The 12,114-nt window shown below is 40.2% G+C and overlaps 1 protein-coding gene across 7 annotated transcripts in view; it reads left to right on the top strand.

The window, feature by feature from the left end:
• LOC308471562 (contactin-6-like) overlaps positions 1–12,114 on the top strand; it is a 196,329-nt gene that overhangs the window by 77,320 nt on the left and 106,895 nt on the right. For all 7 annotated transcript variants that reach the window (XR_013982996.1, XM_080995672.1, XM_080995671.1 and 4 more), the window contains exon 3: positions 4,811–4,937. Coding sequence is in view for 6 of the 7 variants with exons in the window: in XM_080995672.1 (XP_080851798.1) it covers positions 4,811–4,937 (127 nt within the window). In the remaining variant the exon portion in view is untranslated. The remainder of the gene's footprint in view (positions 1–4,810; positions 4,938–12,114) is intronic.

Below are 12,114 nucleotides of genomic sequence, written 5' to 3'. Positions count from 1 at the left end.
TAAATAAAAAATAAATCCACCAAATGCATGGAAGGGGGAGCATTGCTCTGCTTAAGAGCCTGGCCCAACATTGCCATGCCCAATTGACCCACAGGCCCCTGTGCTTTGGAAGGAAGCTCTAAAACAAGCATAGGCAAACTCGGCCCTCCAGATGTTTTGGGACTACAACTGTCACCATCCCTGGCCACTGGTCCTGTTAGCTAGGGATGGTGGGAGTTGGAGTCCCAAAACAGCTGGAGGGCCACGTTTGCCTATGCCTGCTCTGAAAGAGGCACTTCTGAGTTTGCCCCTGCCAACTCTTCCAGTTACTTGGTGGGGCCAGTGGGACACATCAATGTCAGCTGGTTAAGCTGCTCCTGACTGTCATGTTTACTGCATACAAGAAGACAACTAAACAGGGCCATAGGCAACATTGCTTCCACCATATCATCCATAAAGGATATTAATCATATCTCACAGTCCCAGAATGCTAGCAGTGTACACCCATTAGCATTATGCTTCTTAAATGTTAGTTTCTTATACTACACGACAAACCACTTTTAAAACTATGGGGCAGAGAATCCAAAGTAGTTTGTCACAGGGCATTATATCTCTTGTCCAGTTTGGGAAAGGCAATCCTGTTGAAGACGCCTAAGAAAACTTCTGTTGCCCTTGGATACATTTGAAGTAATTGCTGGACCATCGAGCTGGTCTCATACACAGTGACAGAGTCACCCACTTCCTGCTTGAAGAGGCACATACCTGTAGTTGAGGTAGCTCATAGCAAGGCAGATCCAGGTCTAAGATAGTAAGTTATTGTGGTCCCCGCTCCCTCTCCCCAGTTCAATACTTCAATAGTTAATGAAGTATTTGTTCTTAACTGGCTTCTTCTTTAAGAAGATAATGCGGTAGCTCTATGGATTGTGGACATTGTTAAATAATCAGTTGCTACAGAGGGCCACTAGATAAATGAGTTTCAGAAGTATTCTGTTCTGTAGTAGCAAGATTTATACACATGGGCTTAGGTACACCAAATGATTGCTAAATTTAACAAGGATAAGAAATGTAGTATAAAAAAGACAACATTGGCAACTTTATGGCTTGTAGAGCCCTTGAGGAGGGGCATAATCAGTCACCTACATAAATGTGACTGTCTGAAAATATGACCGAACTAAATGCATAAGAATGAGTTTGCTATTAACATGGGTTATATTTTTTAACTATTATATTATTAAAATGTATTTCATTTCTAATTAATGATTTATGTGTATGTAGAAGTAAAAATGAAAACACCTCCAATTGAAAGTAAACTCTCTTTGAAGGAACAAAAGGAATGAAAATTCAAAGATTTTCATAAAACATTCATAAAATTCACACATATTTTCTTTGACACTTCCATTGCAAAAAAAATAAAAAGGTAAATTAACTTTTCATAATCTACATCCTCCAATGCAGAACTTTTAGTCACTAAAATTTCTGAACTCATTAAATGCTCTGGAGATATAGTAGAACATAAGTAATTTTTAGCTTTTTTAAGTGCGTTGAACAATCTTTCACTGATATAACTCTTCATTTGATATAAGTAATGTTAAAAAAAGAAAAGAATTGCCACCGTATTTGGAAATGGAGCACTCAAGCCTCCAATAATGAGCTTGTTAAGTACAGTGGGGGACTAAGGCACAATGCCATTAGGATGGAGCAGGTCTGTGGACTCAACCAGCATTAAAACCCTCTGCCAGACTTAGACCAGCTCAGCCCAAAGTAGCCCTGCTCCTCCATGGAGTTTGGATCTGGTGTCCTTTACATTGGCATAACTTAAGCCTTCCTCCCATACTTAGGATTACTCCTTTGGTCATACCCATTAATTTCCTCAACCCTTAACTGTTTCACAATTATGAACCACAGGTGTTTCAACATCTGCTTTCTGTAATGTGGTGATGAAAGCAGAGGACTCTCTCTCTCTTCCTTCCCCATTTTTGCAGAGTAATAACAGTTCACATATCAAGACGAATTTACCTAATTTACAATTTCCAAAATAATACGTGAACTGAAACACGGGCATCTTTTGAAATTCACACTCCTCCAAATTTTGCAGTACTGTTCTCTAGCCAAGTAATATGTGCAAAATGCAAATACTGAGCCAAAGTGTGTGTAAAATGAATATATTAGTGGGAAATGTCATATATTAGAGAAAATATAAATATTAGGTGAAATGTGCTTTGCAAAAATGTGTATTTTAGGCAAACTTGCATACAAAAAGTGTATAAGGAGAAAATGACACAAAAAGGCTGATTCATTTTCATGCACACTTCTTTTTTTAAAAAAAAAAAACTTTGTAAAGTGATACAGAAATGTGGAGAACTGAACTTAAGAAAGGAAAAAAAATGAGAAACTGGGAGAAGCCAAAGGTGGACAGATTAAGTGGCAAGTCCTAGTTACTGCTGCAAGTCTTCCCATGGGGCAAACTGGGGATGCAGAATGTGGTTCTTAGTACGGTAGAAAAAAAATCTTTGAGAGATGAGGAACTCTGTGCTCACCTATTTACAAATTCTAAAGACCCAATTGAATTTATTCCTGAATAAGCATATAATAAACACAGTTGCAAGGAATTAGATTTTGACTAAGCTTTAGGAGAAGCATTTCAGCAGTGGAACTGACTGCCTCAGTATGTGGTAGGCTTTCCTTCGCTAGTGGTATTTAAGGAGAGGCTGGATTGGTATATCTCAGGGATGCTGCAACCCGCTCTGAGGATTATTCATTGAGCAAGGGTGGAAAGCCATGGCTTCCAAAGCCCCTTTCAGATCTACAGCTATGTGCCAATGGTCAGACTGTAGTCTTGGGCATACATTCTTAGGAGTAAGTCCTATGCAATTAGTAAGTTCTACTTTAAAGTAAATATAGAGAGAGTTAAGTTGCAAATTCCATGAAATTTGACACAGGATTTGTGAAAAACCCAGGGAAAAAACAACAACAGGTTGCTTGGTTTTTGAACATTTTAAATTATAGTGTGGATTACAGAATTCAAAATATGCATGCAGGAAACAATATTGGATGCTTGCTAACATGGGATTTTAAGGTCATGACAATCTACGCTGGCATAATTGCCTGATTGGCTGGTTCTATCAATCTCATTTTGACAGAGCAAGCCCCTTGCCTTGCTTTCCAGGACTTGCTCAAGGATCTTTCTGCTCAAGCAAGATACGGGCAAGGTGGAGGTAAGAGCCATCTGTACGAAGCAGGGATACAAACAAGGGCCTTTCCTCACCTTCATTATGTAAATAAGCCCCACAAATCTTCAAGAAATGAGGTGTTATTATCAATCAGACATGAAATGTTTGCTGCTGTGTGGGAAGAGGAAATTGCCGGCAGACTATCTAGGATAGGCTGGAGGCAATTTCCCCATGTGAGATTTTGAAATAAAGGGCATTGAGTGCCATATATTTATAAAACCTTAGTTATGAAAGCAGGGAGGTGATGTGGTATTAAGGGCACATGAATGTTGGATATTTGAATTGTGTTCAGACTTACACTGCTTGCTTGCTTGCCTGCCTGCCTAGACTTCTGCTCAGCTATAAAGAGAACCTGTCCATACAGCAGGGATTGGGCACTTTTGGCTCTCCAGATTATATTGGGCCATCTTGCCAACCAATGACCATGCTGGCTTTGGCTGATGGCAGATGGGGTCCAATAATGGAGGCGGGGGGCACAGATTTCTCATAATATCCATATAGGAGATGTAAATCTATCCCCATTCTGCCCCACGCATACCAACCTATTCATGCTTTTTTGTAGCATATTGAAAGACACTAGAGCATGGGTAGAGATATTTTCTTTTCTTTTTATCAATAGGACCACATTCCCTTTTGGGTAACTTTCTAGGGGTCGCATAGCAGTGGTGGGTAGGTTCAGTTTTATTCCTCTCTCTGTTTCATCCAGGGAAGGAAAAAGCATTATGAGTATCCAATGACATTTCAGCCAGGCAAAAACTCAAGGAGGGTGCAATGCAGGATCAGTAGAGCTGTGTGACATGGGAAAAAACTCTAAGGGCAAAACAGAGTGGTTTGGAGGGTCACATTCAAACCAGCTTAAGCTTTCCTACCCCTGGTCTAGGGAACAGAGTGTGGGAGAATTCATAAGCTTTCTCAGCTGTGCACCTCACCAAATCCATGGTTTTGAAGCTAGTTATTATCTTTCAACCAGAAAAGTGCAGTCATTGAATTTAGAAGCTTGGAGGGGTTATCTTGATATTGGTCAGTGACTGTCATAAAACAACTTGTACTTGATCTTTCAACCTAACATCTCACAGGGCTGTTGTGATAATAAAATGAGGCAATTTCTTGTATGCTGTTGAAGAGTCATTTCTTTTTGTCCCACCCCAATGTGTGCATCAAAAGCAATGAGGTCCAGCGCCGAGGGCCTTTTGGCGGTTCCCTCATTGTGAGAAGTAAAGCTACAGGGAACCAGGCAGAGGGCCTTCTCGGTAGTGGCGCCTGCCCTGTGGAACACCCTCCCATCAGAGGTCAAAGCGATAAACAACTACCTGACATTCAGAAGACATCTTAAGGCAGCCCTGTTCAGGGAAGTTTTTAACGTGTGATATTTTAGTGTATTTTTGGTTTCTATGGAAGCCGCCCAGAGCGGCTGGGGAAACCCAGCCAGATGGGCGGGGTACAAATAATAAATTATATATATTATATGTTATATTTCTGCAGAAAGTATTTCCTTGGTAAAAAGTGGCCAATGGAACTCAAGGGTGTAACACAGAATCCACATTAGTTGGGCTTTAACTGGAAAAAGAATATTAATTTTCAATTGTTGTTTCATCTCACAGATGAAGAAACTTCGCATGGACCTATTTTTATTCAAGAGCCATTTGATGTCATTTACTCAGTGAGTTCTGAAGATCCAGAAGTAATTTTGAACTGTACAGCTAAAGGACACCCTTTGCCAATCTACAGGTAAGTTTTTGTTTTTCAACTGTTACCATTTTGAATGGCTTTAAGAAGAGTTTAATGGAATATCACTCGACTCTACAATTTTTCAAATGAAGACTCAGCAGCAAAAATGTAAGAAATGGACATTAAAAACTTCCTATACAGGGCTTTAGATGTCTTCTAAAGATCAGCTGGTTGTTTACTTCCTTGACTTCTGATGGGAGGGAGTTCCACAGGGCAGGCATGACTACTGAGAAGGCCCTCTACCATTGCTGGTGACATTGAGGCAAAGAGAAAGATGAAGCCTCCCTCTGGAACAATCACTGCTGCTGCTGACTTTTTCTCTCAGCCTGTCTGCCTCACTATATGCTGAAGAAGCTTAGGTATCCACCAGCTTCACTCATCAGTACCTGATTCCACCTCCAACTCAGCTGTGCTCATTTCCAACTGGTACAGCAGTTGAGCAGTGCAGCCATTGGGTCTGACTATCACCAACCCCGACACCGTAATTTTAAACTTTGGAGGGGAAAGCCAAAACCTCCTAATCCTACTAGGTTTACATGTATGCAGTAGAATCCCTCAGAATACGCAGAAAGTGTTATATTGGGAAGTTCAATTCCACTATGTTTTTGCAGAGTGAGGATGAAAGTTTGTTTTCTGTGGTGACACTATACATTTAAGGAAAGCCTATTGACTGCAGTGATAATTTTTTTGCAACTTCATTTCAAAAACCCATAATGCTTAACGACCTTACTACAAAAAAATATGGCACTGAAGTGAGCACAGAGAGAATAAGTAAAAATGAATCATTAAATCCTGCATTGTACAACAAACTACAGAATAAAAGGGCTGACTAGAATGAAAACAAAACAGAAGACAAACTATAAGCATAAAGTACTGTATATATTATTACATATGAGAACTCTGCAAAAAAAATTGTTCTCAGTCAAACTTGGCCTTTATGGGTGCAATCCACATCCTGTTAAGTTAATAGATTGCTATTTCACCACATACCAAAGACAATTACAGGTCAACTTAGCTGGCTGAAGTCTTTTTTTCTATTGTACAAATGGGATTTGGGTGCAGAGAGCATTTTGAAGGGAAGAAATTTTTCAAAAAACACCCACTCCTGCCCCGGCCATAAATTATGCTGCATGAAAAAACAACAAATTTCCTTCCAATTTGGATGTATGAATCCACATGCCCACACCACCCATGAATTGGAGAAATTATTATTGTGGTGAATTTCTTCTGTGCCACAAAACAAAAGGGCAAAAAGCAGGGATCACATAGTTGAGGTACTCAGCCTGAAGTGCAACTGGCATGCTTACTCAAACAGACTTTTCAGGGATATTGACTTAATGTATCACTCCTATTCTGGCAGCACTCTCCTGCTGTATTGGGGTTTATTTTGGCACATTTTAAAATTGTTTTAATGATTTGGGTTTAATTGTATTTTACTGACCCTTGCAACCTACACATAAATAAAGTTCCCCCCCTTCTCAGTCTGGACCCGTTTCATATTGGGATTCAAAATGGCTGTTTATATGCCATACATATAAATCACACAACTCCCTCCCCCAACCAAGAATCCTGGGAACTGTTAAGCATGCTGGGAGCTTGGCATTGTGCAGGGTGAAGTATCATTCCCAGGTATCTTTGGGGAATTCATGTACTTTAAACGTATAGTGTGTGCTTAGCTTAAGTCTCCTCAACCACCTCAAGCTAGCCAGCCTTCCCTCCTTGTCCTGCCACCCCATTCCCTCAGCCCCCAACTCATCTGATGGTGGAGTGGGGCAGTAGTCATGATGGCAAGGTTGCATGGTGCAGATCCAGGCACCCTGTAAAATTATTTTGTAACCATTATTATTATCTAGCAGTGCCATGGGCACACTCCCGTTTGCAGCTTTCTAGGTGTAAATGAATTAAAGAAGCCTTGCATGAAGGCATCCAGAGATACTTTTTTTACTGCCCTTGGCCACTGTTGATCTACCACCCTCAGGTAACTGTATAAGGAAAAGGTATTAGGAAAGGGTTTGGGCAGGGAAGGAGGACCTATGGCCCTCCAGAATTTGCTGGACTATATCTCTCATCATCCCTGACCAGTGCCCAAGTTGGCTAAGGGTTGATATGAGTGGGAATCCAGCAACAATCTGGAGGCTCACAGGTCCCCCAATTCTGATTTAAGGGTTCACTGGGAATTGGGGAAACATATAGGAGGCAATAGATGGGTGTTTTGATTCCTTCATGCACCTGGTAACATTATCAGGAAAGGGGAAGGGTTTCAAAATTTGATATTTGGCTAAAGAGAATCTGTCTATTTCCAGTTTTTCGAGAAAACACCCTGCCCCCAAGTCCAATTCTGAATCTAGCAGAAGGCAATTCATCTCATCCATCACTAAAAATAATATTTTTTTGTGAGCAAACTGCATAAACTACATTTTATTCTTCAATACCAACCATCCATTCAGTTTAACAAGCTGAGCATCTCTCATCAGAGTGATTTTAAAGCTATTTCAGTTTTGTGCTATGAAATGCAGCACTGAGGCCTGCACTGGGAAGATCGTAGGATCTTGTTGTTGGTATCCATCCTCTGCTATGTTTTCACCTGTTTTAAATTTTAGATTGCAAGCTTTTCTGGGCAAGGATGTGTCTTCTTGTACTATGTAGAGCACCATGCAGAGTATTGGTGGTATATACATTTTATATTCCATATTTAAACTTCAGGGGAAAGTCTGCCATTTTGTAGCTAAACTGGCGATAGCCATGCACAAGGGAGAGGAACTGGCATCCTCAAAAAGAAAACCCTAATACAAGGAATTTCCTCCTTTACTGCAACCTCACCAGTCCCAATATAAGATGTTGGGGACTGAACTTTGCACCTTCAGCATGCAATGCAGATATGAGACATAGGGAGATAAAAAGGGTACAGAAATAGCCATCTCATTGTCTCAATAGGTTGTTTCCAGGTTTGCACTGAGAAGTTATTTTAAATTTCTCCTGGAATAGAAACGTGAAGACTTGTATAGATATAGAAATCAATAGAAAAATCCAAGACTTTAAAGTAGCTTAGTACTCTACACCTACCCACAATAAACAAACAAACCAAGCGGTAACAACAGTGCTTTTTTTCTTTTCTAAAAAAAAGTTTAGGGGTACTCTCATTTTCCTACTCATATTGAAATACTACCCCTCAATGAGGCCAAACTTAGATTCATAAAATGTTTAGGGGTATGTGTCCCCCCCCCCCCCCCAGAAAAAAGCACTGAGTAACAGCAAATTAATGAATTCTTCTTCTTTCATAGTCAGTTCTTGTTTAGTGTGAAACATTTTAGAACATATATACACACACAAAACCCACCACCAAACATATTGGCACAAATTTCACAACAATGAAGTTCATTCTTCACATTATGCATTGGAATTGCCTGTGGTCCTGAGTGAGAGCCCTGCTTTGTGGTTCACACTGAATGCTGCAGGTCAGGCTCTGAGTGGTTTATGACAAGCCTGCAGTGTTGTCAAGCAGCACTGGAATTTCAACAGAAGCTGAAAAACTACAATAGTGCAATTGTATGTTTTGATTTTACCCCACACCCCAATTGCTGGTTGGGCTGAGAGAGCAATATACAACAACCCGGCAGTGGAGTTCACTCTTACATACCTATTGCAGTTTGAATAACTGTGCTGAGAGCCAGCAGCTTACAGCTGCCCTGCAATATCAGGCAGTCGGCTGCATGCATTTCATGCTTTCTGGTGACACCTTTAAAAGTTCAAAAAGTAAAAAATAAAATTGGCTCATGAAGTAAGACCCAAGTTAGAGGAGGAACTTCTACCTTTGCTATTAATTTGTGTTCTATCAACCCAAATAGTCAGAAGCTCAGGTAGGAAAAAAACAACACCTATCACACCAGGGGTACATCGTTCCATGTTGTTGTTGGGGCCCACTTGTAATAAATAATAATTTCTGGGGAAAGTAAACACTCCTCCTGGCATATCTTTTAAACATAGCCTAAACCAACCATGTATATGGATTTGAAACTGAAATTTGTGGGACTTTAGGATTCTATGACAGAAATGAGGAACACCAATAGATTCAAGATGAGTCAGAACAGTTTATTAAAAGAGAATGTAGCCATGATAATAATAGCTTTTAAAAAGGTTTAATTATAAACATAAGGTAAAGGGGCCCCTGACCATTAGGTCCAGTCGTGGCCGACTCTGGGGTTGCGGCACTCATCTCACTTTATTGGCCAAGGGAGCCGGCGTACAGCTTCCGGGTCATGTGGCCAGCATGGCTAAGCTGCTTCTGGTGAACCAGAGCAGCACATGGAAACGCCGTTTACCTTCCCACCGGAAGGTACCTATTTATCTACTTGCACTTTGACATGCTTTCGAACTGCTAGGTTGGCAGGAGCAGGGACCGAGCAACAGGAGCTCACCCCATTGTGGGGATTCGAACTGCCAACCTTCTGATTGGCAAGTCCTAGGCTCTGTGGTTTAACCCACAGCGCCATCCGCGTCCCTTCAAATTATAAACATACAAAGACCAAAAGTGACATATTCCATATTCCACTCTAATATTCATCAAATGTATAATTTATTTCTAAATCATCAAACCTTAAATGCGTAAATTTAATGCAATGTATTAAAATACAAATATATCCTCTAATATATATATATATTTAATATTGTTTGTATACCATAAATTATTCATCATAAAAGTAATGAAAAGGTTTTTAATTATACTAGTTGATGTTCTTGTTTCATATATTTAATAATGGGAGATGATAAGGTTCTCAAATTGTTCTTTGTTTACCTTTCCTTAAGTGTACCATTTCTGTTAATTTGCTCATCGTGGCAAGATATCAAACTGCATTAAACCATTCTTGTTGTATTGGGACTATTGGAACACTCCATTTAGATGCTCTGAAATCGTTTTCATTTTTTTTGCTTTGCTTTTGGTAGCAGTTAATAGAACCCCAAAATAAATTTCATTGTTCTGATGCCACATTTTTTAAAGTTATCCTAGAAGAATATCATATGTATGTAGTATTCAACCATTTCTCAATGATTGGTTCTGAAAAATTCTAAAACTTCTCACGTGTCCATCAAATGTCAGTTTTAAACATTTCTTTCCAATAAAACTGAACATTGTTCATTGTCTAATTTTAAATTGTATCATAAACTTGAGCAAACTGGACTTTCTACTAGATTTAGGCCAATGTCCCTCTAATTGTTCAAAGTATCCAGTTGCCTCATGTCTGGTTTATGTTCTTTCTAAAGCACAGTTTGCACAAATAAAAGTAAGAAAGCTATACATTAGCATTTAAAAATCATGTCTAAAATAATTAAACGATACTGAATTACTCTTGAGCTAAGAATTAATTGAAATCGTTTCCATTTCTTGTTTTGTTTTTAATCTTAAGTAATTCACCGGAGTATGCATGATATGATTAAACCTCACCTGGCAATCATAGGCATCCATTAATAGCTTTCCTTCATTGATTGAAACATATTAATTAAGAAAAGGCCCTAACCAGGAGCTCCTTCCCTGATCTATATGCACAGTTTAATAATAATCATACTGTGTGATTAGAATGATTATGGGGGACACTGTGAAAAATTCATTTGCCGCGAATAAGCCAACAACTTTGCATCTGTGTTGAGAAACAATTATAGACCTTAATTGGGAGCCCATGTAATGATGACAGCAGTTATTTCAGTGATTGATTCTGAAATTAAAGTGAGCTGGCAAATTAAACACCAGTACATCCAGAGCTAGAAAACTGAGAACAAGTTTTGGGTCCAGGGCATGGTAATTGCACATATATTGAAATAAATGGGGAGAGGAGTCAAAATGATCAGCAACTGCAGCCAAATATTACAGTACAGTGGTACCTCTGATTACGAACTTAGAATCATAGAGTTGGAAGAGACCACAAGGGCCATCGAGTCCAACCCCCTGCCAAGCAGGAAACACCATCAGAGCACTCCTGACATATGGTTGTCAAGCCTCTGCTTAAAGACCTCCAAAGAAGGAGACTCCACCACACTCCTTGGCAGCAAATTCCACTGTCGAACAGCTCTTACTGTCAGGAAGTTCTTCCTAATGTTTAGGTGGAATCTTCTTTCTTGTAGTTTGGATCCATTGCTCTGTGTCCGCTTCTCTGGAGCAGCAGAAAACAACCTTTCTCCCTCCTCTATGTGACATCCTTTTATATATTTGAACATGGCTATCATATCACCCCTTAACCTCCTCTTCTCCAGGCTAAACATGCCCAGCTCCCTTAGCCGTTCCTCATAAGGCATCGTTTCCAGGCCTTTGACCATTTTGGTTGCCCTCCTCTGGACACGTTCCAGTTTGTCAGTGTCCTTCTTGAACTGTGGTGCCCAGAACTGGACACAGTACTCCAGGTGAGGTCTGACCAGAGCAGAATACTTAATTCATTCTGGAGGTCTGTTCTTAACCTGAAACCATTCTTAACCTGAGGTACCACTTTAGCTAATGGGGGCCTCCCACTGCCGCCACCGCACAATTTCTGTTCTCATCTTGAGGTAGATTTCTTAACCCGAGGTACTACTTCTGGGTTAGCGCTGTCTGTAACCTGAAGTGTTTGTAACCTGAAGTGTTTGTAACCCGAGGTACCACTGTACTAATGTGCTGTAGATACCTTATGACTGCTTGATGCTCCAACATTCGTAAATCAGTAGGGGTTTCCAGTTTCACAGTAGATTAGAGAGTGGTGGTTTTTATGAGGTCATATATCCCAGCAATTTTGTACTCGCTGTTGACCAGCTCAGACCATTTCCTTCATGAGTGATGTTTATAGACAACAATGCATTCTAAGCTACAAAAGTGGTGAGGAGCAAACATTTAATTCAGGTTTGTTTCTAGTGGAATAAATCCAGGTAAAACAGAAGTGATGGCGGAACTAATACAACCAGGCTACAGACATTCATTGACATTCCAAGGTTTCAGGAGGGGAATTCGGAAAGACTTATTTAGTGTACCTCTTCTCGTCTCTTTTTTTTTTGCCACTGACAGAAAAGGAGAAACATCAGTGAGCTTCCTGCTGTAGTGGGGGCCTCTCAGCAGGTGGCCAACCATGCCCAATCCTAATACCGCTCCAGCCTGCAATAGAGCAGGGCTCCAGTTACATGGAAGAGCTGGAGGAGGGATCTGATTTCCCTTACATTTCGT

Source organism: Podarcis pityusensis (genome assembly GCF_964106645.2).
Source record: "Podarcis pityusensis genome assembly, chromosome: 2".
Lineage (NCBI taxonomy): Eukaryota > Metazoa > Chordata > Lepidosauria > Squamata > Lacertidae > Podarcis > Podarcis pityusensis.
The sequence above is the reverse complement of the archived record's forward strand: the minus strand, read 5'-3'. Positions and strand labels throughout refer to the sequence as shown.